The sequence below is a fragment of the Marmota monax genome, unplaced genomic scaffold (assembly GCF_021218885.2).
Source record: "Marmota monax isolate L192 unplaced genomic scaffold, Marmota_monax_Labrador192_F-V1.1 WCK01_AAM20220418_F8-fsc00061, whole genome shotgun sequence".
Taxonomy (NCBI): Eukaryota; Metazoa; Chordata; class Mammalia; order Rodentia; family Sciuridae; genus Marmota; species Marmota monax.
In genome coordinates this window covers 11,665,927-11,691,744 of record NW_026695230.1, presented here as the reverse complement: position 1 = coordinate 11,691,744, position 25,818 = coordinate 11,665,927, and the positions used below count along the sequence as shown (strand labels likewise).

Below are 25,818 nucleotides of genomic sequence, written 5' to 3'. Positions count from 1 at the left end.
CACTCTACCAACTGAGCTATATCCCTTAACCCTAAAGTATATACATTTGTTTTACTTTATTTTTTTAATTTTTTGGTTGTGCTGGGGAATGAACTTGGGGCCTCCTTCATATTAGGCAAGTGCTCCACCACTGGGCTACACTATAATCTTTTTAAAGGGGGGGCCAGTGTCATTCAATTTCAGCAGATTATTGTCAGGGAGAAACTAGGGCCAAGTGTGGCCACCTTCTTTTTGACTTTCCAATGCTGAACTTAATAAAAAAAATATATTTTGCTGGTCAATGCAAAAGTTACATATAACCTATAAGCAAACACTTAAAAACCTCCAGTATGAAAAACTAAAAGGCTGTCCAGAACTAAGCCAAAGTAGTATCTTTATTTACCTATAGATAGTATAGATGGCCAAAACAGCATTCCTTCTAACATAGCTATGTCGATGTTCCAAACAAGCACGGATAGCTGGCATTAAAGGTTCTAGCAATTCTGCTTCCTTCAGTTTGCAAAGAAAACGTAGAGTAGATCCTCGAATAAACTCATTAGGATGCTGAAGATCCTGGTATAAAAATTTTAGAAAATGAAATGCTGAGTTTCAGCTTTTTTACAAACATTAATTTTAAATGTAAAATTTTTCAACAGAAAAAGTCGAAGTTAGTTTAAGAGTCCTAGCTTATCAGACAATTTCTATCAGATTTCTTTTGATAAGAGCAATTTTTACATATATATACACTTTAAATTAACAATACACACATAAAATGCATAGAAAACATCTAAAAAAGTAACAATAGAACTTTTGGTAACACTTCATAATTTCAATTCCAAACATTACAACTGACATCAAAGATTTAATTTTAAAAATCAATGAGGCCCATTCCACTAATTTTACAATTATTTAAAATCAAAGCAATATTCAGAAATACTTATGGTTTGGTTTACCTTTCTGTATGCATCACATACGAGAATCATTTCATGCAAAAGTCTCCCATCTGGAGTTGTTTTAGGAACAATTTCCCAAAATACCAGAAGTAATTTTTTGATGGTGTGATCCTGAAGAGGCAGCACAAAACGAATGATGGTCATCAGAAGTCCAGGAAGCTTTTCACCATTAAGAATCATGATGATTACTTTCTTTAGAGCTTCAGTCTTTGACTTCACATCTCCTTTTTCTGAGTCATTTAAAAAAAAAAAAAAAAAGCACAATTATTTCAAAAGAAAATTCCTTGAGTAATTTTTTTTTGGTACCAGCGATTGAACCCAGTTTATTTGAGGATCCCCAGCCCTTATTTTTAATTTTGAGACAAGGTCTCACAAAGTTGCTTAGGGCCTAAGTTGCTGAGGCTGGTTTTGAATTTGTAATCCTCCTGCCTCAGCCTCCAGAGTCACTGGGATATCAGGCATGCACCACTGTGCCAGGTTTTCTAATTTTAAAAACAAATTAACAAAATAAATATACTTTATTAGCTGCAATAGTAATAAAGGCACAAATCCAACTGACAAGGTTTCTTTACTTAGCTGTATCACAAACAAGCTGTGTACTTTTTCTTTTTTTGGGTGGGGGGAGTATCAGGGATTGAACTCAGGGGTACAGTACCACTGAGCCACATTCCAACCCTGTTTTGTATTTTATTTTAAGACAGGGTCTCACTGAGTGCTTAGCACCTCGCATTTGCTGAGGCTGGGTTTGAACTTCTGATCTTCCTGCCTCAGCCTTCTAAGCCGCTGGGATTAAAGGGGTATGACACTGCACCCGGCCAAACTGGGTACTTTTGCACAATTAATTTATCTTTGAATTGTGGATTCTTTACATATATCATGAAGATATTATATGATGATAATATCTAATCCAGTGATTAGATTTCTAGTCCCTAATCAACTGAGTTAATGTAAGAGTTCATGAATCTTCTTGGCTACTTGGTGTATTTCAAACATCCATGTAACTATTTTTCAATATATAAACAGATATTGTTAGGATATATGCTTCAGAATTCAAAGCAGCTCATTTTGTGTGCATTTTCTCAAAGTTACAGACACTACTATGGGAAGTGGAGTGAATATGGTGATCTGTTTAAAAATATTAGGAGGAGAGTTCTTGAATATTCAAAATTAAGTCTGAGAACTAACAGAGTAAATAATTCCACTCCTATCATATTTCTACAGATGACACAATTTTAGACTCTTAAGATAGCATCTGAAAAACTAGAAGAGAATTAGAATGTCCCATTTAGTAGCCACTGTTTAGAAATAAGGATGACATTTTGGATAAAATACATTTACTGTACTTAGGCTAAAAACTGTGGAATATAAAATATTCTATACAAAACAATCTATAATTTCACATCATTACCATTGCATGCTAAAAATTTTATAGTACTAAAAATCTTTTCGATTCAAAATTCAAAGGCAGAAATATAAGACATACACATTGCTACTAGTATACTGTACTTTTTTGGGGGTGGGGACTGAATCCAGGGCCTTATACATGGTAGGCAAGCACTCTACCACTGAGCTACATTCCCAGTCCTATACTTGTCTAGATCATAAAAAAATAAATAAATATATGGGAGAGGAGAAGATGAAGATTGTCCAGTGAAACATCAATACGCCTAAAGCTATCATGAGGAAAATAATTAGAAGAAACTAGTAGAGCTGGGTGCAGTGGCACATGCCTGTAAGCCCAGGAGCTTGGGAAGCTAAGGCAGGAGGAGCAAGAGTTTAAAAGTAGCCTCAGCAACTCAGTGAGGTCCTACTCTCTGGGAAAAAAAAATAAAAAATAGGGCTGGGGATGTGGTTCAGTGGTTAAATGCCCCTGGGTTCAATCCCCAGTACCAAAGAATAAAAAGAAAAAAAAAAAAAAGAAGAAAAGAAGAAATTGGTGGAAATTAGTGGGAAGCAGATTTGGGCCTAAATATGAGATAGAAATCTATTCCCTTTCTTTCTTTATTTTGTTGTACTAGGGACTGAACCCAGGGGTGCTCTATTTGTGAGTTCCATCTCCCCAGTTTTGCTAACTTGCTGAGGGTGGCCTTGAATTTGCAGTTCTTCTGCCTTAGCCTCCAGAGTTGCTTGTATTATAGGCATGTACCACCATGCCTGGTGAGAAATTTCTAACAACTAGAGCTAAGTGGCTATTAAATAAAGAGTTCCTATTGCCAAAGGGGCAGAAACTATACATGACCACTTGATGGGTTACAGGAAGGAAGTAAACTCCAGAAGAAATTAACTAGGTGAACCAAAGACTTTCTAAGCTCTTAAAGGCTATTTAAAATTATTGCCAGTTCATATGATATTTTCACAAATTAAGAATAGAGAATACTGTCAGGTATTTGGATTAATTAGGCAAAGTTCAAGTGGCTAAAGCTGTGTTCACTGGGTGTAAGCAGTTTTTTTCCTCTTTGTTCCAAACATCCTGATTTAAAATTTTTTTTTTCCATATCCTGTTTCATAACATTAAGGATACAAAATCCAAAAGCCATAAAACTATATTGCTATATCTTTTTAAAAATATCTTTTTAGTTGTAGATAGACACATCTATTTTATTCATTTATTTTTATGTGGTGCCAAGGATCAAACCTAGTGCCTTACATGTGCTAAGCAAGCCCTCTACTACTGAGCTACAACCCCAGCCCCTTGTTATAATCTTCATGGCTTATTATGCTCCAGTGTTTTTATTCTTCACAAATTAGAAAATTTCTAAATATAATTTAGTAGGCTAAATTCAACTTGTAACAATACTTCAAAAAAATTTTAAAATAAGTTTAACAGTAAACTTGTAAAAAAAATCTGTGCCATTTACATTTTAAGAAACTCCACTCCAATTTTCATTTATTTCAATAATCCAAGTTAAGATGAAACAAGGAGGGCTGGGATTGTGACTCAGCGGTAGACCACTCGCCTAGCACGTGCAAGGCCCTGGGTTCGATCCTCAGTACCATATAAAAATAAACATATTGTGTTCAACTACAACTAAAAAATAAATATTAAAAAAAGATAAAACAAGGATATGGGCTGGGGATGTGGCTCAAGCGGTAGCGCACTCGCCTGGCATGTGTGCGGCCTGGGTTTGATCCTCTGCACCACATACAAACAAAGATGTTGTGTCCGCCGAAAACTAAAAAATAAATTTTAAAATTCTCTCTCTCTCTCCTCTCTCTCTTTAAAAAAAAAACAAAAACAAGGATATGTTTCATTCCATATCTTCATAATTTTTAGAACTTTTCCTCTCTATAAACAGTATAAAACATATGCAAAATTTCACCTATCAATTCAATTCACAATAATAGACTAAACGCTTCCTAATCTGGGGAATATATAGTCCTCAGAGTTCAGATTCAGTAATTAAAAGTTAAAAAAAAAAAAAAAGTAAATTGTGGAAGTAACACAGTATTTAGCCAAACAAAAAAGTTGTTACTCAAAATTAGAAACTAGTTATTTTTTCTCTTAACTTTTCTTAAAGGCAAAAATATACAAAGAATTGGACACTATTTATTCATTGTTAGAGGGCAGTTAAGGCAACTGTAATTAAGACAAGTGTAATGTTCCAATTATGACAGAGTTAGTTAGTTCTGTACCTTCCAACTATAGTTATAAGCATTTTAGGGATCTAATAATAAAAATCATTTATTATGAAAAAAATAGTAATAAGAGTATACTTATTAATTTGTATTCCATTCAATTATCTTATGTGAATATGGGGGAAAAGGGGTGAAGGGTGAAATATACATGGCTTTTGTTCTAATAATTTCAATTAAATGCCATAAAAGAGGGTTTCTTTTCCCTTCTCTAAAAATAAATCTTTTCAGGCAGAGGTATATAGCTCAGTATCTGTATGGCATGCAAGAGGGTTGGATCACAGTACTAACAAAAAATAAAAAGTAAAACTAGATTTCAACAGGCATCTAATATTAAGTAATGTAAGATTAGGAGGTATTCCATTTATGCTAATTAAGAGGTGGGAACAGGCAAGCAAAACACCGTCTCATTATAAATGGCTTCTAAAAGATATTTACAATGTAAGAATAATTTTCACTCAACTGTATTTAAAACTATCAGTTCAACTTATATTTTTTCTTAGTTCAATTAAATAAGAAGCATTACTTTGGAAGTGTATCACTTAAAAAAAAAAGGGTGTGTGTGTGGCTACTCAGTGGTAGAGTGCTTGTCTAACATGTGTAAGGCCCTGAATTTTATCCCCAGCACTGTGGGGAAATTTTTTTTTCCTTGACAGAATCACTTACATAAGTATGCACTTTTAAAGTAGTTACAGTATACAATTTTTAAATTCAGAAATACAGTTCTTATTTTCTTCTTGCAAAAATGTTTTCAAGGGCTGGGTTTGTGGCTCAGTGGTAGAGTGTTCGCCTAGCATGCATGAGGCACTGGGTTCGATCCTCAGCAACATATAAATGTAAAATAAAGATACTGTGTCCACCTAAAACTTAAGAATAAATATTTTTTAAAAAATGCTTTCAAAATGAAAAGCTTAAACTTTCAGGGAAAATACATGTTTATGCCACTGTTGACTTCACTGGTTGGGAGAGAAACCCAAAGAACAAAGTTCTTTTGATTTTATAAGCTAAGTAAGTATATGAAGTTAACTGAACAAAGTGACATTCCACCACATATTCTCAATCTGCTACCTAAGGAGAATTGTCAGCTATCTTTAAGTATAATACATTAAAATGCACAAGCAATTACTTGATTTTGAAGAATATCTAACAATTGAACTATTATATATGTATATGTGTATATGTGTGTGTGTGTGTGTATGTGTGTGTGTATATATATATATATATATATATATATATATATATATATATATATTTTAAAGATGACTACATTTCTTTAGCTTTCATAAGCTAAACTGAGATGTTATTCTATTTCCATAAACCAATACTGGAAGTCTAAAGGTAGCAAGTTTTCAATTTCATAAGAACTATTGAAGACATTATAGAAAAGGTATTTAGATAAAAATTAAGCATTTCTAATTATAAAGGAAAATGAAATGTAAATGAGCTTTTCTTTTTCATTTCATTCTCAAAATATTATCAGTGTTTACAAAGTTGAGAGTAGAAAGTTGGTTCCCAGAGGCTGGGAAAAGTGGATCAGTGGGTAATACCTTACAGTGGTAAGAAGTTCAGACATGTTATATTGCACAGCAGGGTGACAACTGTAGTCCATAAAATACTATATATTTTATTGATTGACTGCAGTGCTGGGGAGTGGCCCCCCTGCCTCCCTGTGCCACATCCACAACCCCCAGTCCTGGATTTTTTAAAAAGCTAGATGAAAGAATTTGAAATGTTTTCTTTCACCCTAAAGAAATGCTTAATATCTGAGATACACTTAACCTTATTTAAACATTACACAATGTTAACAGGTACTCCGTTAATGTGCAAATTTGTTTTTATCCGCTAAAATTCAAGTTTAACTTAAACTTTATGAAGTTTACCTAGGTCATTTTTTAAGCTAATTTCAGATGGTGGTTCTGAATCCATTGGCACGTTAATTAAAGTATAGCACACGTTCTCAGCAGCCGTCATGGTTTCTGGTTATAATCAACCCCCAATACAAGATTTAAGGAATGCAGATGCCAGAAAATCTAGAAAAACAAATATAGCGATATCATTAAAAAATTTAATCCCACAAATGAGTAACCGTTCTTTAATATAAAGTTCATTCAGTTCGGCCTATAAGTTTTAAAGTCTTATAAAGGGAGGGTCAATCTATATATATTGCGTTCCCATAAAAGTAAATTCTAATAAAAAACACACTTGTCAACCCCAGTTTAAGGTCTAAAATCTCACTCCCCCATACCTCTTCCCGGGCCCAGGGTTGGGAATGTTTTGTAAAACAGTGACAGTCCCCCACCTTTAACAGAACAGTGATTTCTCACAAAACTGCTCGAGTAAGAGGTCCCATGCACAAATACTCTGTCAAAACCTTGGAGCCCTTGGCCGCGGTCGGCAGTAGGTACCTCAAAGTCGGTACCCAGCGCCGCACCCCCACCTCGCCCCACCCACTGGCCCCTTCCCTTCCCTTCCCTTCCTCCAGCCAAGCAGGCCCGGACTTCACAGCGCGAGGCCGGGGGTCCAGCGAGAGAGAAGACCCCTGGCCTGCACGCAGGCCTGGACGGGGCGTCCGGCCCTGAGCTTTCAGGCCCACCCCCACCGTTCCCCTTTGCCAGGCCCCGACGCCAGCGGCCTAGTTGCTCCCGCTCCGCGTCTCCCCGCTAGAGAACCAGTTCTTCCGACTCTGCGCAGCCCATCACGCCTCCGAGGCTCGGGGCTTTTGGCCCACTACCTGGCTCCGAGGGGCAGCGGGACCGTATACCCCGGCTCCAAACAGAGGCAGCAGTAAAAGCTCCAGAGTCCTTGGCTGACGTGGAAAGGGGTGGGGAGACGTCCGTAGCCACAGCCACCTAGCTCTACGGCGACTCGGAGAGGACATGTCTTCTCGGTCCTGCCGTTGCGCGTTGCAAGCACGTCCGGTTTTTTCCTTCTCTCCCATCCATGGTTGGTATAGGCCGCAAAGAAGAGTGGAAATACGTATTTGTGAAAATTTTCCTGTAAGCCAACCGCTGACCTAAGTTCTGTAGTCATTTAATGGTTACGTGGAAATTATTCTTTTTCCAGGGACGCAAACCGTCAAAGGGAGGAAGGGCTTGAACAGAAGGCAAACAATTCTGCCCAGTTGTATCCGGTGCAGGAACCCAGGACTGGAACCTGGAGTCCCTTTTCTTGCTTTCCCACTGATAAATTGAGGAAGTAACTACTTACCATTGGGAAAGTAATTTCAGTTCTTTAAATAAAGCCACTGGATTACATCAAGACCCATTTCTGTTAACATCTCCAGTAGTCTGAATCTCCCTCTTTGCAATTTAACTGGAGCTGCTTGAATATCTAAAGTTGCATTGGTGTAATTTCGGCTATTTAGTAATGATTTCCTTTGTTATCCTTTATGAGTACCCAGTAAATTAAACTTTTAAAACATGAATAAAGGGAGACAGTCCCTCTTAAGGATTTTATCTATCTCCAAAAACTTGTTATAGCTACAGTTAGCACCTTAGGTTTTGCCCATTTGAGGTCCCAGAACTCACTTGCTGCTCCCCACCAGGAAAACAAACAAACAAAAAGGTCTGACAGAATCTGTGGCTATTAATAGGGCCACTTCACTTAGGGAGCTATAACACAAATAGAACTTCATCTACATAGAATCCAGTTATTTTGAGATTTTATTTTGAAACCATCGAACAAAATTCGAACTCCCAAAATTTATTTTAAAAGTCACATGCTTAGAACTTGAAGAAGGCCCTCCTCGGGTGCACTCACATATTTATATATGTATATAATTTTTTTAGCGGTGGACAAATCATTGTTTTTATTTATTTTTATGTGGTGCTGAGAATTGAAACCAGTGCTAGGCAAGTGCTTTACCACTGCGCCATAACCCCAGCCCCCTCTGCACTCATTTTTAAAAAGCTTTTATCAAGATAATTGAAGTGACATGAACATAGAGGTCCCATACACTGTTCATCTAGTTTCTCCCAATGGTAATAACTTGTGTATTTAAAGTACACTATAAAATCCATGAAACTAAAATACAATTCACCCATCCTTACTCAGATTTCACCAATGTCTAGCTCTAGACAGCTGATTTGTATAATCAACAGCACAGTCAAGATACAGAACTGGGGGTAGGGTTGTAGTTCAATGGAAGAGAGCTTGCCTAGCATGTGTGAGGTACTGGGTTTGATTCTCAGCACCACACAAGAATAAATGAAATAAAGGTATTGTGTCCATTTACATCTTTAAAAAGATACAGAATTGTTCCATTGCAAGGATCCCTAATGCCATCCTTTTCAAGTCATAGCACCTTCATCATTAGCCCTGGAAACCACTAATTTGTTTTATTGTCAATGATGTTGTGTAAATGGAATTAAACAATGTAGTCTTTCAAGATTGGCTTACTCAGCATAATTCCCCCAAGGCAATCCAAGATATGCCTTCAACAGTTTGTTTCTTTTGTATGTACTTTTCATGGAATCTTTACAAATGCAGTTATCTTATTTCCAAGCCTTATCAAAAAGTGAAATGTGTTAGCAAGAAATGAGGCCAAACAGGTATAAAGATTATACTTTAGGACCACATGGTATGGTCCTAAGTCTAATGGTTATATCCACTTGAGTTATCCCAGATGTTGTGTTAAAACTTCAGGGTTTATTATGACCCTGAGTTAAGGAAACTATTAAAACATGAAAAGAAGGCATTTTAGTTTGCCTCTGAGTGTCACTAGTAGTATCTAGTTATATATTTTTAAATGAAGAACTTCTGAAGAGCTGTAAAGACAATTTATGGCCTCACCAATTCTTCCCTACTGGTATAAAATGCAACTTTGGATCTTTTACTGTATCATGTAATTATATAATTCTGAATGCTTTAAAATTATAACTAATTTGAGTGTGAAGACCTTGCTATGTATTAAGAATCAAATACTTAAAAGTCTAGGAAATAAAGACCTAATGATGAGATTTGCCCTGAATCATGTAATTGTCAAATACTAAAAAGTAGGATTAGAACCCGAATCCTGTAATCTATGATTTGTGGCCTTTAACCATGCCAGTTCTTAAGAGCTATACATATAGATGCTTAATAAATTCTAGGTAAACTGTTATCTTTATATCAAAGTGACAGGACTTATAAGACATTAGGAATCTTATGGCTTGTCATTATATAACACATACTAAATGGAATAACTGAATACAATAGACCAGACAAAGCAAAAGGATATAATGATTAACTTTGTGATATAGTGGGGTAAGTTTTATTGGGGTGTGGAGAATTTTAAGTTCTAAAGTCAGCGTACTAGGCTAAAAAAATCACTTATTGAAAAAACTGATATTGTCCCCAAAGTAAAATAAAGACCACTGTTTTTTATTTTTTTTGCTGAGTTCCAGTCAACTATTAGTTGTTTGCATTTAAGGGGTAGGTCCAAAAAAAAAAAAGCATACACAGTATCTTTATATTTAAACAGAATCACTCAGCAGACAACTCACCCAATGAAAGGCACAGGGGGTAGAAGAAAGACTTTTCTAAGCAAGCTTATCAAACTGCCCACTTATGTTCCCTCCCCAGACTACACATGCATTGAGTGTGGAGGTAGGTGGTTAGCATCCCTCTGTTCACTATATTTATATATGAAAGTTACATGTACTTGATGCAACTCCATTGTAGTTCAGATAGCCACATGGTACTTGTGGCCTGTTACCAAACTTAAATAAGGCAGACAGAACTTTCAGGCTACTTCCAGAGCAGGAGTCCCTCACTCCTTACAGGTTCCAATGCTTAGAGATCTTTCCTTCAACAGAGTTGCCAGTTTCTTTTACCATTACTTTACCAAAAGAAGTCACAAAGAGATTTAAACTGATACTTTTTAAGTTTTGGGAAACCTAAAAAAAAAAAACAAACTAACATTTTCCATTTAGAAGGTATTATAAATTCTCTCATTTATTCTTTTTTTTTTTTTTTTTAAAGAGAGAGAGAGATTTTTTTTTAATATTTATTTTTTAGTTTTCGGTGGACACAATATCTTTGTTTGTATGTGGTGCTGAGGATCGAACACGGGCCACACGCATGCCAGGCGAGCGCACTACCGCTTGAGCCACATCACCAGCCCCCTCTCATTTATTCTTTTTTTCAAAATATTTATTTTAGTTTTAGGTGGACACAATATCTTCATTTTATTTTTATGTGGTGGTGAGGATCGAACCCAGTGCCTCACTCATGCTAGGCGAGCGCTCTACCACTGAGCCCCAGCCCCAGCCCTCATTTATTCTTAAAATAATTCTCCAATGGGTTTCCTTAGAATAGGGCTAAGTAACTTGCCCAAAGCCAATAGCAGCTAATTAGTAGAATTAGATTAAAAATTTTTGTTAGTATCCACAAATAAAACTTCTCTAAAAATATGTACTATCTCAGAAAATACACCTAGGCTTTTGAGCAGTGAAATTTTGGATTTTTTAAAATGATTTCCTAATTTAATTTTGTATGATCTAAGCTAAAAATTTCTGCAACATCTGAGTATATAACCCAGGGAATAGAAGGCAATATACAAATTATGCTGGAGTTGATTTGTGTAGGATTAGAGGTTTGAGATTATTTGCAAAAATTCCCAAGAAAGTCCAGAGCTCTAACTATTGCCATCTGCTGATTGGATAGAAAAACTGTTCAGACATTAATAATCTTGCTGCTTTTTTTTGTAAAATGTGCTAGAGATTAACCCAGGGCCTAGAGTGGGGCTAGCCTGAATTCTACCATAGAGTTATATAGTCCCAGTCCAATCTCACTACTTTTGTTGGTAAGTGGTGTTTCTTAGGTAGGCTTTTTCTTTTTTGCAGTATTGGGGATTGAACCCAGGAGTGCTCATACAAATGAGCACCAACCCCTTTTATCTATTTATTTATTTTGAGAATAGGCTATCACTAAATTGCTGAGCCTGGCCTTGAGTTTTCAATCCTGCATCTGCTTCCTGAGTAGCTAGGATTACAGGTGTGTGCAACTGCACCCAGCAGTTTCTTTGATTTTAATCAGAATAATCTAGATCCTCATATTTGCATTCGGAGCCAAATCTCCATGGATTTTCATGAAGCCAGCCCATAACTAGAAACAATGTTACAAGCCTGTGGTAGATGAGGCATTTTTATATATCATTAAAAACAAGGCAATATAATCTTGCAAATGTGGCAAATAAGTAATTGCAATCCCAAACTACTATTCGTAGTTGAAGTTACTTAAAAAACAAAAACCCAATATACCAGGAGGTGAAACAATTTTATTTCACAGTTGTATTTAAAACCCCAAAGACACTATTTTCTTTATATAAAAACACTGGTATACCTATACTTTCTAGAAAATGATTATATAGACCCTCTCAAAGAAAAATGTACCCCATTATATGGTTCGGGGAAGTTATTTGGAAAAAACACATTTGGACTGATTCCTAAAATCAGTATTTGGACTTATACCATTTCACCATTGCGTCTTTTGGTTCAAAGTATAGATTACTGTCATCAGTATGTGTTTCTGCATTCTCAAATATTCAATAATACACATATAGTGAAGTTTATCACTTAATGTTCCATTGGTTCATCAGCCTTTTCTGCAGGTTCATCAGCAGGTTGTGCAGGCTTAATAGGGAAGAAAGAGAAGATGAAAAATGAACATTTGATCAATATGTACTCCTAATTACAAATGTTACATTATAAAAACTTAATGAAAAAAGGGTTAAGGGATATTTTGAATACTAAATTTCTAAGAGCTTTTAAAGAATATATTAGATTTCAGTTCTGAATGCCTAAAAATCATTGAACAATTCCACTATTTTATCATACTGTCTTGCTCATGAGTTAAAAGCCTTTCATATATTATTACTATTAAGCTTAAGATACAATCAGCCCTTTTTTGAGATCCTTTTCCCCTAAACTAACAAAACAAAAATTAAAACCAACCAGCTGCATGGCACTCCACTACATTCTTCTTAATTTATGGCAACTTACATAATGCAATTCTTGCTCCCCCAAATTTCCCAACAGTTCTTTTCAAGTTTGAAGAAATTTATGTACCAGACACTACATCTTCAGGTACACAGTTATTAAATAAGCATCTATTAATGCAAATGTGTATTCTAAACATCCAGCAACAAGATTCATATTAAAGTTTTTTCCCCCTACAAACACTTCTTGATGTGTTTGTCACTTATTTATTTATTTATTTATTTATATTTATATTTAATTTTTTGCAGTACTGGGGATGGAATCCAGAGGCACAATACTACTGAGCTACATCCCAGGAGCTTTTTGTTGTTGTTGTTTAAGAGACAAAAGTTGCCTAGGCTAGCAACTTGCAATCCTCTTGCCTCAGCCTCCCAAGTCACTGGGATCACGGGTGTGTGCCACTGCATTTGGTTTTTGTCACTATTTATGAAAAGTCAAACTAGTGTTCAAAGCTGGTCTCCAATGAACACTTCTCCTAGTATCTACTCCCAATGAATCCAGGCTGGCCCCATGACTTGCTTTAAACAACAGAATCTGCATAAATGATGCCATGCTAGTCCTGGGTCTCAGCATTAAGAATGATGGCAGTTTGCATTTTTTTGACCTTTAGCAAGCTCTGGGTTGCCACCCTGCTAGAAAGGTCCTGCTCAAGGAGAGGCCTTGAGACTACAGGGATAGAAGCAGTCATTCTGGCAGAGGACCCAGCATTCTAGTTCCTCTTAACACACCTAGAAAGTGACTAAAGAAGGCAAAAGTAAGGTTATCTTGGATGTTTGGGCTCCACCCCAACATTGACTGTAGCACATATGAGATTCCAAGATACACAAGCAAAAGAACCATCAATGATGAGGCCCAGTCAACCACAGAATTGTGAGAAGTAATGTTTGCTGTTTTAAATTTATAAGTTTAGTGGTAACTTATTACATAACAATAGATAACTAAATCTTTTCTCTTTTTGTGTTTACAGAGAGTTCTGCCCCCTGAATATTTTATTTTACTTTCCTTAGTTCTTAATTTTTCTGTTGCTATATGAATTGGGAGCCTATCTCTATAATTAAAGAGAAAAACGATGGATTTACACAGTTGATAAGAACAGCAGTTTATGACAAAATGAAAGCCTCTTTTGTTACAACTAATTAGATACCTGTGCCTTCCTCTGAGGTCGTTCTTCAAGACCTTCCAGGAATGGAGATACATCATCGTCATCATAGATTGTAAACTCCAAGTCTTTACCAACAATTCCAATGGAAACATTCTAAGGGCGGACGGGGTGAGAACAAAAAAATAAGTAAATAGAGTACATTTAGGCCAGAAAAATGCTTATCATAAAATGTTAGGTGAAAAAAAATCAGAATAAAAATATAGTACTTGAATTTAAGACTTTAAAAACTACTTATATGTAGGGTGAAGAAAACTAGTAGGCACTTGCTAGATTTAATATTCACTGTTATTTGATTAATCTTAAAGGTCTATCATCTGGAAACACTTGATTTAAAAAGATTATGCAGGCAATAAAGTTTCCACATAGATATTAAATGATAATTATACAATGATAATTATTTATACTTTTGAGATGGGGTTTTGCTGAATTGCCTAGGCTGGCCTGAAATGCACAATTCTCCTGCCTAAGCCTCCAAGTAGCTGGGATTACAGGCGTGTGCCAGCGTGCCCAGATGATCACCCTACTTTAAGTTATATCTACCACACTATCTTCCTGCACCCAGTTAGACATTCTTTCTCTTTTTAAACATTTTTTTTAACCTACAGCATTTATTATCTTTTAATATCCTGTATGATTTGTGTATGTATATATGATTTATCTCCTCACTAGAATGTTCAATAAAGGTCCAGCTATTTGTTGTCTTTACTATATTTAAAATGCTTAGAAGGTATCTGCATATGGTAAGTGCACAAATTTGTTAACTACATGAATAATACAAAGATATAACTATTTACTAAATAAAGGGCAGTCTACATTGGACTTCCTGATTTTATTGCTTTATATCAAAAAGAAATATTAAAAAATAGCATTTCAAAATCTGATCACTTTCTGAACAGCTTAAAGGGAAAGTGTGAACCAAGGCAACCGTCTCCTAAATTAAATAAGTATACACACTTTAATTACCTATTTTTACCATATTAAACTGTAATATTATTATCTACAATTGGAAAACATAATATTTACCTTTGTAGTTAGGTCCTGCTCTGCAGGAAGTGTCTCTCTTAAGGCACGAAGACCATGTTTAACCAGTTCATTTAAGTTGCCTGTATGTAATAAATTAATAGTTATTTCTTCGTTTCATTACCATACTAGGCTTCTTTTATCGAGCTTACAGTCTGAAATCATGGTGTTAGTTATGCAATATTGTTATTACAACAATAACAGCCAAGTGTCTAATGCTCGTCATATAATCTATGAATAGCAATACTATTGCTATTATTTTATTTAATGAGATGACCTGTTATTTTGATAAGCTAAATCAAAATTATGATTTGAAAAATGTCATTCACAATTTTGTAGAGTGTATTCTGTGGAATGCTAGATGCTACATTTGCTCTATATAAAAGTAGTCTTCAACTCATTTTATGTGGCCAGTATTACTCTGATAACAAAACCACAAAACAATATTTCTTATGAATACAGGTACAAAAATTAACAAAATAATTCCAATGGAATCCAGCAACATTGAAAAGATTGTGGCAGAGGACCCAGCATTCTAGCTCCTCTTAACACACCTAGAAAGTGACTAAAGAAGACAAAAGGTTATCTTGGATGTTTGGGCTCCACCTCAACATTTGTCATGACAAAAAAGGATTTTTCCCCCTCAGGAATGCAAAGTTGGTTTAACATTTGAAAAGTCAATTAATTTAACACTACACCAAAGACTGAAGAGAAAAAAGCAGCACGATCATCTCAACAGATACATGAAAAGCATATGATAAAACCCCAAATGCTTGCACAATAATAATAATTGAAGGGAATATTTACAAAAACTTATAGCTAATATATTGAGTATATTTTAAAAGAACTTTTCCCTTGACAGATGTGGTGGCGCACTCCTATAATCCCAGCAGCTGAGGCAGGAGGATTGTAAGTTCAAAGCCAGACTCAGCAATTTAGTGAGACCCACATCAATTTAGCAGGACCTTGTCTCAAAATAAAAAAGAAAAGGACTGGGGATGTGGCTTAGTGGATAAGCACCCCTGGGTTCAATCCCCAGAACCAAAAATAAATAAATAAATCTTTCCCCTTAAAATCAGGAACAAATCAAAGATGTCTGCTCTTACCATGTCTATTCATCATTGTACTGGAGGGTCTAGCAAGAACATCAGGTAAGAAAAAGAAATAAAAAGCATCCATATTGGCTGTGGCTGTGGCTCAGTGGTGGAGGGCTTACCTAGCATGTGTGAGGCACTGGGTTTGATTCTCAGCACCATATAAAAATAAATAAAGGTCCACCAACAATCCATATTGGAAAGGAAAAAGTAAAACTCTCCAATCCCAGGTGACATGACATGGATCTCAAAAATCTAAAAATTCTGTTCATAATAACACCAAAAAGAATAAAATACTTATGAATAAATGTAAAATATAAGACTTGAATACTTAAAACTATAAAACATCATAGAAATTAAAGAAGACCTAAGTAAATGGAAAGACACCCATGCTCAGATCTCAGCAGATTTGCATAGATGCTACTTATGATCAAAGTACAACCTGATAAACACATTGTAAATTGAAATGTAAGAAAAAATCCATTTAATACACCTAACCTACCAAATTTCATAGCTTAGCAACATAGTACTCTATAGATATCAGTTGTTTACCCTTGGAATTGTGTGGCTGACTGAGTCCTATGGCTCACTGATGTTTTATCATGAGTATCTTACTGCACATTGCTAGCCCAGAAAAAGATCAAAATTCAAAATCTAAAGTTCAGTTTGTACTGAACATATTTAAGTGGTGGACCATCTGGATTATAACAATAGCAGTATGTCCCCAAATGATCTATAGATTCAATGCAATCCTTATTAACTTTTTATCCAGATTGGAATGTGTTATGCTGAGCATATTTATGTGACCAGATCTCAATCAAACTTTGGACACCCAAGTTTCTAATGAGCTTCTCTGGTCAATAATATCACACACATGCTCTTTAAGTATGGTCTGTAACTCTTCTGAGAAGGGAGAGAACATAAGGAAACTTCCTCACAGATTCCTCTTGACTCTTTCTTTAACGATTCAGCTGTATATCCTTATGATATTGCTGTAAGCCTTAGCTGTGAGTACAACTACACACTAAGTCCTTTGAGCCCTAGAAAATCTCCAAATGTTAAGGGCTATCTTAGGAACTCACAACTCAATTATCATAATTTGAAATGTTAAACTTTAATCAGTGCTTCTCAAGCTTATATGGCCCTAGAACTCCTTTATCCTAAAGTTAAAGCTATTATCATCTCACAATAGCTTGCTTTCAGAGTGTTAATTATTTTCCTCTATATTTCGCTGAGCCCCAAATATTTCCTTCATAGACTACTGCCACAAGAAAACTTATAAGACAACCAAGAGAAATGTTAAAAACCCTGACAAACACTCCTTCCAATATTAATAAAAGCACTTGAAAATCTTCTCTATCATCTTACATCTTTTACCTTCCTTTGCCATTGCTACACTGTCTTTTATTTCTTGTTTATGAACTACTTAATGCAGAAATGTCTACATGGCTTAAAACAGGAACAGAATCACAGAAAACTGAAAGTTGTAAACAGAGAACTTACAAATAGCAACTTGTACAGGGTTTCCCAACTTTGGCTGGGACATATTTCAGATCCAGTGAATCAAGAATTTTTAAGGGTAGGGACACATTTATATCCTGAAAGAGTTTTCTAGTGATTGAAATGACTGTGGTAAACAGGAGTAAAATGTAGATGTATATAGAAATAATAAATACTTCGTAGGCTTAATTTAAAAAAAAAAAAAACTCTTTCTATAAGACTGATAGTTTTCCTTATTTAGGATACTACTTTTGTTCACTATACAAAGACTGGAGGAGGCAAACCCAAACCAAACTAAAGAAAGCTGTCACTTACACTCCATAAACTCAGACATATGTCTCTCTAAGTAAGTACGAGCTGATTGAGAACGGGCTCCAATGGACATAGCTCTGCAGTCAAAATAATTAGCAGATGGACAGGTCTGGAAAATGTGAGGGCCCATATCCTACAATACAAAAACAAAACCCATAATTATTGACTTTGGTTAAGCTAAAAATTACAAAAGTATCTAGTTTTAAAAAATCATTTAAAAAAACAATACCCTATCAACTTACATCATATCCAGCAATAAGCAACCCAACACCGTAGGGTCTCCGGCCATACCGCTGTGTTGGTATCTGGGTCTCTTAAACTAGTTAAAGAGCTTATTCTACCAAGGAATAAAGTATTATCTTTATTTTTGGTACCAGGGATTGAACCCAGGGGCATTTAACCACTGAGCCACATCCCCAGTCCCTTTTAATATATTAGAGGGCCTCACTAAGTTGCTGAGGCTGGCTTTGAACTTGCAATTCTCCTGTCTCAGCCTCTTGAGCTGCTAGGATTATAGGGATGCATCACTGCACCTGGCTTAAAGTACTATCTTTATTGTCAAACAAAATATTATTAACAAAGACCTCTAACTTCTTCCTTAATCACTGCATAATCTGTAGGAAGAACATAAAACAGAACAGTACTACTTTGACTCAATATTACCTGTTTGACTTTCCATCAAACCCAAGAATACATACTAGCAAAATAATCTCTTTCCATATAGAATTTCATTTGTTTTGGATATAAGGGGTGCAGGACTTGTGGGGATATCTAGAATTAATAAGAAACTTTAAATTTCTCAAAAATGATGCTGGGATAGTTTTCATAAAGCTGGGTTTATGTATGTCTTGAAAATATAAATTGCTTATAATGGCTAATGCAAGAGCAACCCAATACCTTAAAAGTTTTATAGTCATATTCCGAATACCATAGGGATTAAGTACCCAAGCCCTTTAAAGTTCACATTTATAAATGTTAACATAAAAAGGATACTGCTTCCAATTAGAGATACAAGCCGAGACACAGGAAGTGGTCTGTCAAATACAAATCTAGAATCCAGACACTCCTGGCGCATAAAATTACTAAAAAAGAAACAAGAAAAGTTAGTAATTTCAAATTATAGAGAGCTAATCCAAATAAAGCAGTTTCATTTCACTTCCAAACATTTTCATGGATCATATTCATATAAGGAAACCAGTAAGGTAAGAAGACACATTTTGGTGCTAAACTGTAAGGCCATATGAGGTCTTAAAACTGACTAACTACCCATTCCTCTGAACTGAGCTCCATTGCCATGGATGAGATTGAAAGCCTTTGAAATATGCTGGAAAGCAGCAGATGCAGGAGCTGGAAGCACACTTTCTGAAGGACCCCTTTCTATCCCACGGTATTCTGGTGGCTCTGGCCTCTAGCCTCAGCCTAGAGGAGCAAATGGTGCAGAATTGGTTTACTGTGCAACAGAAGACATACCCGAACTCTGAACGAGGCTATCACCCATTTGCATGACGCCTTGGCCAGCCCTCGTGCTCATCCTGGGCACACTCAACTTGGGCGGGCCCATCCTGGTCTAGCTTCTGTTGTACATGCCCATCCTGCAAAGATGTCCACTACCCCAGCCCAAGAAGACCCAGAAGCTCCTCTATTCAGGCCTAGACCTGTGGGAACCTCCGGGGCGGTGCCCAGGAGAGTGCCTGGCCCCTCAGGGGAGGGAATGAGGAACTAGAAGCCTCCTTGAAGAGACTCTCCACTGCAGAGCCTGAAGAAGGTGATCTTGAAGACGCAGACAAATCAGGTCCAGGAGATTTCTAAGTGGATGGGGGTTCGGTTCGGCACCTGCCCCATTCCATAAGTCCCATAGGTCCTCACTCTGGCTACTATTCCATCTAACTGTTGTCCTCACCTGTCATTTGAGTCAGCTGGGAGTGTCCGGGTCTCTAGTCTAGGAGTGGAATGGGTGTTCCTGGGAGCACTTTCTTCCCTTGATGCTGTCCCCACCCCTTGACAATTTTATCACTATCTTTTCTAATTTATGGGGATCTTCATCTGTAGACCAGTGCAGCGGCTGCCTGTATCTCCAGGAATAAAGGACCTCTGCTTTCCCACAAGGATTTTCCTATAGTCCTCTGCTGACAGCCACACCCACATCAGATCCCCATCCCCCACCTGCATCTTTTAGTTTCCATATCCAATACAATTTCATCATTTTGAAATAGTTTGGAGCTTTGTTGTTAATTTAGGTATTTTTTCCTCTTATTTCCTTTTAGTCTTTGCTTTGTTACTTGTTTGAGGTTATTTTTTTGTTTGATTTTTCCTCGATTTTCATTAAATTTTCTTCTTTTGCTTCAGTGAAAAAAAAAAAAAGAAAAAACTAATTATTCTTTAGCTCTTGAAAATTTTATGTCTCAGAGCCCTTACAGAATACAGAAGGCTGACTGAAGAGAAAATAGCCATCTCTTCTCTTATCCTTATGAGCAACAGTCTGTCCTTATTTTGAGACAGGGTCTTTTGATGTTGCCCAGGATAGTCTTGAACTCACAATCCTCCTGCCTCAGCCTCCAGAATAGTTGGGATTACATGCATGTAACACTGTATCCAGCCAGCAACAGTTTGTCTTTAATTCTAAGTCTTGAACCAGAAAAAAAAGTACCTACTCTTTTTTGTTTTTTCCTTGAAAACAGATAAAAATCTCCCTAATAGAGCAATGGCAAGAAATAGAATCCAGGGGATGTTTTCACATGTTCTGCAAATGTTACTTCTCATCATAAACTGCATTAGATATTAGACACTAGGCTGCTGAGTCTCAACTTGTGAAGATTTGAGCAAGGTTAACATTGGGGAAAAAGGAACTCATGCCTATTAGAGAATTAAATAGAAAGAAATAGACATACTCATTCTTTCCACGTTGCTTAGTCCAGTATGTGTTTGTCACATCTGATGTTCAAATTTATTTATTTATTTATTGCAGTGCTAAAGCTCAAACCCAGGGCCTTGTGCATGTCAGAGCAAGTACACTACCACTGATCTACTTAATTAGTCCCTGATAATCAAACGTATATTAGAGGAACCAAGCCATTTGTTTAGTACTTTTTAAAAGTAAATTTCTCAAGGTGTCTAAAACCATACTCTCCAATATGGCAGGCACTAATGATATGTGGTATTAAGCCACTTTATTGAGATGTATATACATATAGCTTTATTGAGATGTACATATACAATGCACATCAAACGATGTGCAATATCTCATTAATAAAGTTTTTATATTAAATGTATGTTGGCACAGCAATATTTTAGATATTAATGGGTTAAATGTTTGACAACATTGCACATTCTACATTTTTAGGAGCAAACAGAAACCCGTATTACTGTCAGTATACTGTTAACATAGCAAGGGACTGGCTGGATAACTCAAAACTCTTAAACAAAAGGCATTACCATTTATCTTTACTATTTATATTCTTTCTTCACTAATAAAACCATAAATTTAAAAGTTAAGCTTTGGGGGCTGGGGCTCTGGTTCAGTGGTAGAGCACTTGCCTAGCATGCGTGAGAAGGCACTGGTAAAGGTACTGTATCCACCTACAGCTTATATATAAATAAGTAAAAGTTTAGCTTTGGCTAACTACATCCTACCCTCAACATATAAACACTCACATGCTTTCTAAAAGGCACTGTTTTAAGTGCCTACTTCAAAACACCCTTGGAGGAAAAAAATACTGAAAAATCTGAGTGTTAAGTAATTAGCCCAATCTCAGAAATTAAGTAATTAAATAAGAATTGTTATCTGTCTGATCTCAAAGCCCCACTTCTTCATTTACTCATTGCTTCTCACCCACAATCTCTATCTCCTCCCATTACTCACAGAAATTTACCTGTTACTCTCTACTTCCTTCCAAGATTAGCTAAATTTAAAGTTCTTTGAAGACATGATCCATGTCTGAATCACCTTTCTATACCCTATACTATCCACTACTGAGCTTTGAAAAAAAAAAAAATCTAATAAATACTGAAGTATTAAAGAAAGTAAGGGTGGTTCACCTCTTTCTAAAAATTAGATAAAAATGTCAAGATCTTCTTAGACATACATGGCTTCAAACAATACATTAGGTTAACAAGTATCACATTATTCAGCGGCTTCTCAAGTGTTAGTATATCTTACCTGAATTTTTCTGGAAAAGTAATAAATTATGGATCAAGAGATACTTTTGTTTTTCATGATTCTACTTACCATAACAGTCTAGCATCAGCAGTAAGCCCAGCAATTGAGATACCAATATGGTTGTCAACATGAAGAATTTTTTTCTGATGAGCTGCAAGCTCTGACTGTGCCCTCTAAATAGAGACATTATAAGACGTAAAAATAAGTTTACAACTTTACTATTTATACAGTGAAATTTACATTTGGTAGTTCTGTTTTCTAAATGAGGAAGATACATGTCTGGCTTTATTTACCTTCAGTGCAACCAACACTGCATGGGTTTTTGATTTCAGACCAACTGTGGCTGAACCCTGTTTAACAGCTTCCATTGCATACTCAATTTGATGAATCCTCCCCTAAAGGGAAAAAAAAAAAAAAAAACCATATCATGGAGTCACCTCAGAAGATCCTTTACAAATTGAAAATCAAGAGTTCTCAAACCTCAAGCAAGTATAGTTACATTTCAAATGATTAAAAAAAAATTTTTTTTTTTTTTTGTAGTTGTAGATGGATAGCATGCCTTTATTCATTTTTATGTGGTGGTAGATTGAACCCAGTTCCTCACACATGCTAGGCAAGTGCTCTGCCACTGAACTACAGCCCTAGCTCCTCCAATGATGTTCTGAAAACTAGGAAAGTTATTTTAATTATAAATTCAAGTTCCAGGAATGTCCAAAATGATATTCCATTTTTTCAGTCTACAATCTTAGTAGTTTCTAAACCTCCTGCAGCCATGAAAAGCCTCTTCATAGAAATGGCATAAAACATGATTTTACCTGAGGACTCCAAACAGTGACATCATTGTCATACTGGTTTCGAAACTGAAAGTAAAAGAAAAAAGACCTATTAGGAACTTTATAAACCCCTACTCTTAATTAAGAGTAAGAAATGTGCTTGCCTGTGTTTCCATTCAGCATTAAAACAATTCTGTTAACACAACATGGCTGGAATTTTGTTATTATACTGTTAAAGCCAATACTACATTCACCCTTAATTGGTGAGGGAGGGAAGAACAGATTAGTTAGACAGGTCCTATCATCCCAATTTCCTACTCTGCCATTCTCCATAGCATTCCCTCTGGGTGGGTAATTACTAAAGTTCATATGCATCAATTTTTCCTCCTGTCTTTGCTTATGCTGTTATCTTGCATAGGGCACTAATGGTCAAAAAGCATTTCTTTTAAATTAGCTAAAATGTCTATCTCTTGAAGTCTTCCCCATGTTTTCTCCCCAAACTCCCCCAACACGTAGTCCCACAGTTCTTTACACACCTCTTACTATGATTACACACTTATCTGACTTATCTTTGAAATCTCACTATGTACACCTAAATATTCATATTGAATGAACACAAAAATGTTCTCAGGAAGCTAGCGGTGGATACAAATAGCTACAGTGATAGAACCATTACTACCTATAATGACATTATAAAAGCAAGTCTATCAGTACTTGGGAGAATAACTGTGGGGATACGAAGGTCGAGTGCAGGAACGACAGATTCAGTAGAAGCTCAGAGACCTGTACTGTAACCCTGATTCCATCACTTCTCTATCAGTCTAGCTTTCCTCATCTGTAACCAGGTGACTGGACCAAGTGATTGAAACGGGCCTTTTCTAATCAAGCTCTAGATGACAGGTAAAGCAAGACACGCCAGGAAAGTGAACGTGGTCCAGAACCACAAATGCTAGAGTCAAGTCCGTGCTGGGAGGCCTCCAAGTGAAGTCCCTCTCTTCTCCTCCCATACAGAGCACCTGGGGCCACTCACGACCTCTCGGAATCTATTTTACTGAAGGAATTTCAGGCGAACTCGGCTAACTGATGGAGGAAGAAGTGCAAGAGACTCCCTGGAAAGTGAAACAAGCCTCGGCGAAAAGGCCTCACGGACTATCGACCGCCACTCCTTCAGACAGGCCGGAGATGCTGAATCACGGCCGGAGCCCTCCCCGTGGTTAAGGCTCCTATGTCCCGTGGCCTCAGACCGCCCAAGAGCGGCAGATTCCCTTCCCCGAGTCACCGGACCTTTGCCCTAAACCTTCCAAAGTCAGAGATTCAACGCACCATAGTTCCGGCGCGGACCTCGCTCGTGAGCTCCCTCAAAGCTTGCGAATCAAGCAGCGCTGCCGAAATCACCGCTTGGCGATCGACAGAGAAGGCTGCGGCGTTTGGACGGCGGCGCGCAGGGTAGGGCAGTCTATTCCAGAGATATCGATAGGCTTTCAACACTTCCCCGCCCTTAAAATTCCCGGCGCCTTCGGCGGGAGTGGGTGGGGCCTTGAAGATCGAGGAACTGAGATTGGCGGGAAACCCTGGTCAGGGAGTTCCAGCTGCCGGTTCGCCCTGTCGCGTCGCCCTTGTTGGATCCTCAGCGACATTCACTGTCTATTGTAGATTCCCATCAGTTTCTTATCCTACCGGCTGAATGAACCTGAAATTACTGCAGACAACAGCTGCAATTCTGGGTGATACGAACGGACCGCTCAACATCTCACTTTTCACAGAGATTTGGAAAAAGAACTAGGCTCAGAAAGGCCACAAAATAATGGTCTGTTTGTGTATGTCAACCATACCTTTCCTCGAGTATCTTGTTTATGTACATGCTTTTTCCCTCCCTTACTTTGGAATACACCTCTTTATACTCCCCGGAGATCTGATCTTTCAAGGCTTTGTTGGCGTTGATCACTGATTATTAGTTTCTTCCGCCAGAGTTCAAGCTTCAAGGGCACAGTCTGTCCACAAAACCACGCACTATATCTGGTAGATTAGGCCACTGAAGAAAAAAAACCTGACATTTTCTTATGAATTATCTGTTTTCTCTTTTGGGAGCATCTGGTAAATCCTTAAGTGAACTACCTTAAGACAGCTCTGCAAACAGCTGCTGATCTAACATCTACTGACTGCTAATTTTCTGTTAAGAAGAAGAGTACCTAGACTCAGGTAAGGTAAGGGTTCTTAAGGATCTGAGCTTTGTAGGTGAAATAGATCACTTGGGTGATTTGCTCAAATCCACAGTAAATTAGTATCTTTTAAAACTTTCATGTTTATATTTGGGACATATTTTTCCGTGTTAAACAGTTTCCAGGGGAAATACTACTCCATAGTTGTCTGCAGTATGAATATATGACATCTATCCAGATCTCTATTGTTTAATATTAGGTTCCCCCCAAAAAAATTCATTTCTGAACTACTTTATATTTTTGTGTAATTCACACGCATTTTTTAAAGAATAAATTCCTAAAAATGGAGTTGCTGTGTCAAAGGACATGAATATTTCAAAAGCTTTTGATAAAAAGTGCTTAATTGCCTTTCAGAAAAAAATTTTTTTAACTAGTTTAGACTTCCAATAGTATATAAAACTGCCCTTATCTTTAAATTCACCAACACTGGTTATTACCGTTTAAAAAAATAGGGATAATTTAGTGGATTAAATTAACAGATTAAACAGACTTTCTCTTTTGTTTGTCCCACATCTAGCACATATTTTGTGCTTAATGAATATTGCTGAATGAATGAAAACGACTGTTGAATGAATGGTTAAATGCTTATTTTAAAATTGTCATGTAATGTGAATATCTTCACAAACCTTTCCCATATGTTTCATTAGTTATGTGTATCACACATATGTAATAATAAATTTTTTATAAGATCATACTCAATCTTAACTAATACATTTAAAAAGTTATAGCCATCTTATATTTAGAAATAATGATGTATATTATTTTCAATACTTTCATAGTGGCCAATTGTGTGAAAATACAACACTTTACTTATTGATAAAAAAATTAAATATCTCCAAATTTTTGCTGTTAAAAAAAATAATGGGAGCTGGGGTTGTGGCTCAGCGGTAGAGTACTCGCCTAGCATGTGTGAGGCCCTGGGTTCGATCCTCAGTACCACATACAAGTAAATAAATAAAGGTATTTAAAAAAAAAATAATAATGTAGGACTGGGGTTCTGGCTTAGTGGTATAGCGCTTGCCTGGCACGTGTGAGGCA

General features: G+C 36.6%; 2 protein-coding genes across 3 annotated transcripts in view; both read right to left on the bottom strand.

The window, feature by feature from the left end:
* Positions 1-7,745, bottom strand: part of Copb1 (COPI coat complex subunit beta 1) — a 37,014-nt gene extending 29,269 nt beyond the window's left edge. The window contains exons 1-4 of one of the 2 annotated variants that reach the window (XM_046438047.2): positions 7,327-7,745; positions 6,446-6,595; positions 933-1,162; positions 383-552 (exon numbers count right to left, since the gene is read on the bottom strand). In XM_046438047.2, the coding sequence (XP_046294003.1) occupies positions 383-552; positions 933-1,162; positions 6,446-6,536 (491 nt within the window). In that variant the 5' untranslated portion in view covers positions 6,537-6,595; positions 7,327-7,745. Of the gene's footprint in view, positions 1-382; positions 553-932; positions 1,163-6,445; positions 6,596-7,296 lie in introns of both variants that reach the window. The other variant, XM_046438046.2, reaches the window with a different exon arrangement.
* Positions 7,746-11,803: 4,058 nt separating this feature from the next.
* Psma1 (proteasome 20S subunit alpha 1) lies at positions 11,804-24,081 on the bottom strand. Its single transcript, XM_046438045.1, has 10 exons — positions 23,885-24,081; positions 22,604-22,648; positions 22,082-22,183; positions 21,858-21,961; positions 18,626-18,714; positions 17,875-17,945; positions 17,636-17,765; positions 14,730-14,809; positions 13,689-13,799; positions 11,804-12,178 (listed from the first exon to the last, which is right to left on the bottom strand). Exons 1-10 carry the CDS (start codon positions 23,885-23,887, stop codon positions 12,122-12,124), a joined length of 792 nt encoding a protein of 263 aa, XP_046294001.1. The 5' UTR covers positions 23,888-24,081; the 3' UTR covers positions 11,804-12,121.
* Positions 24,082-25,818: the final 1,737 nt, after the last annotated feature.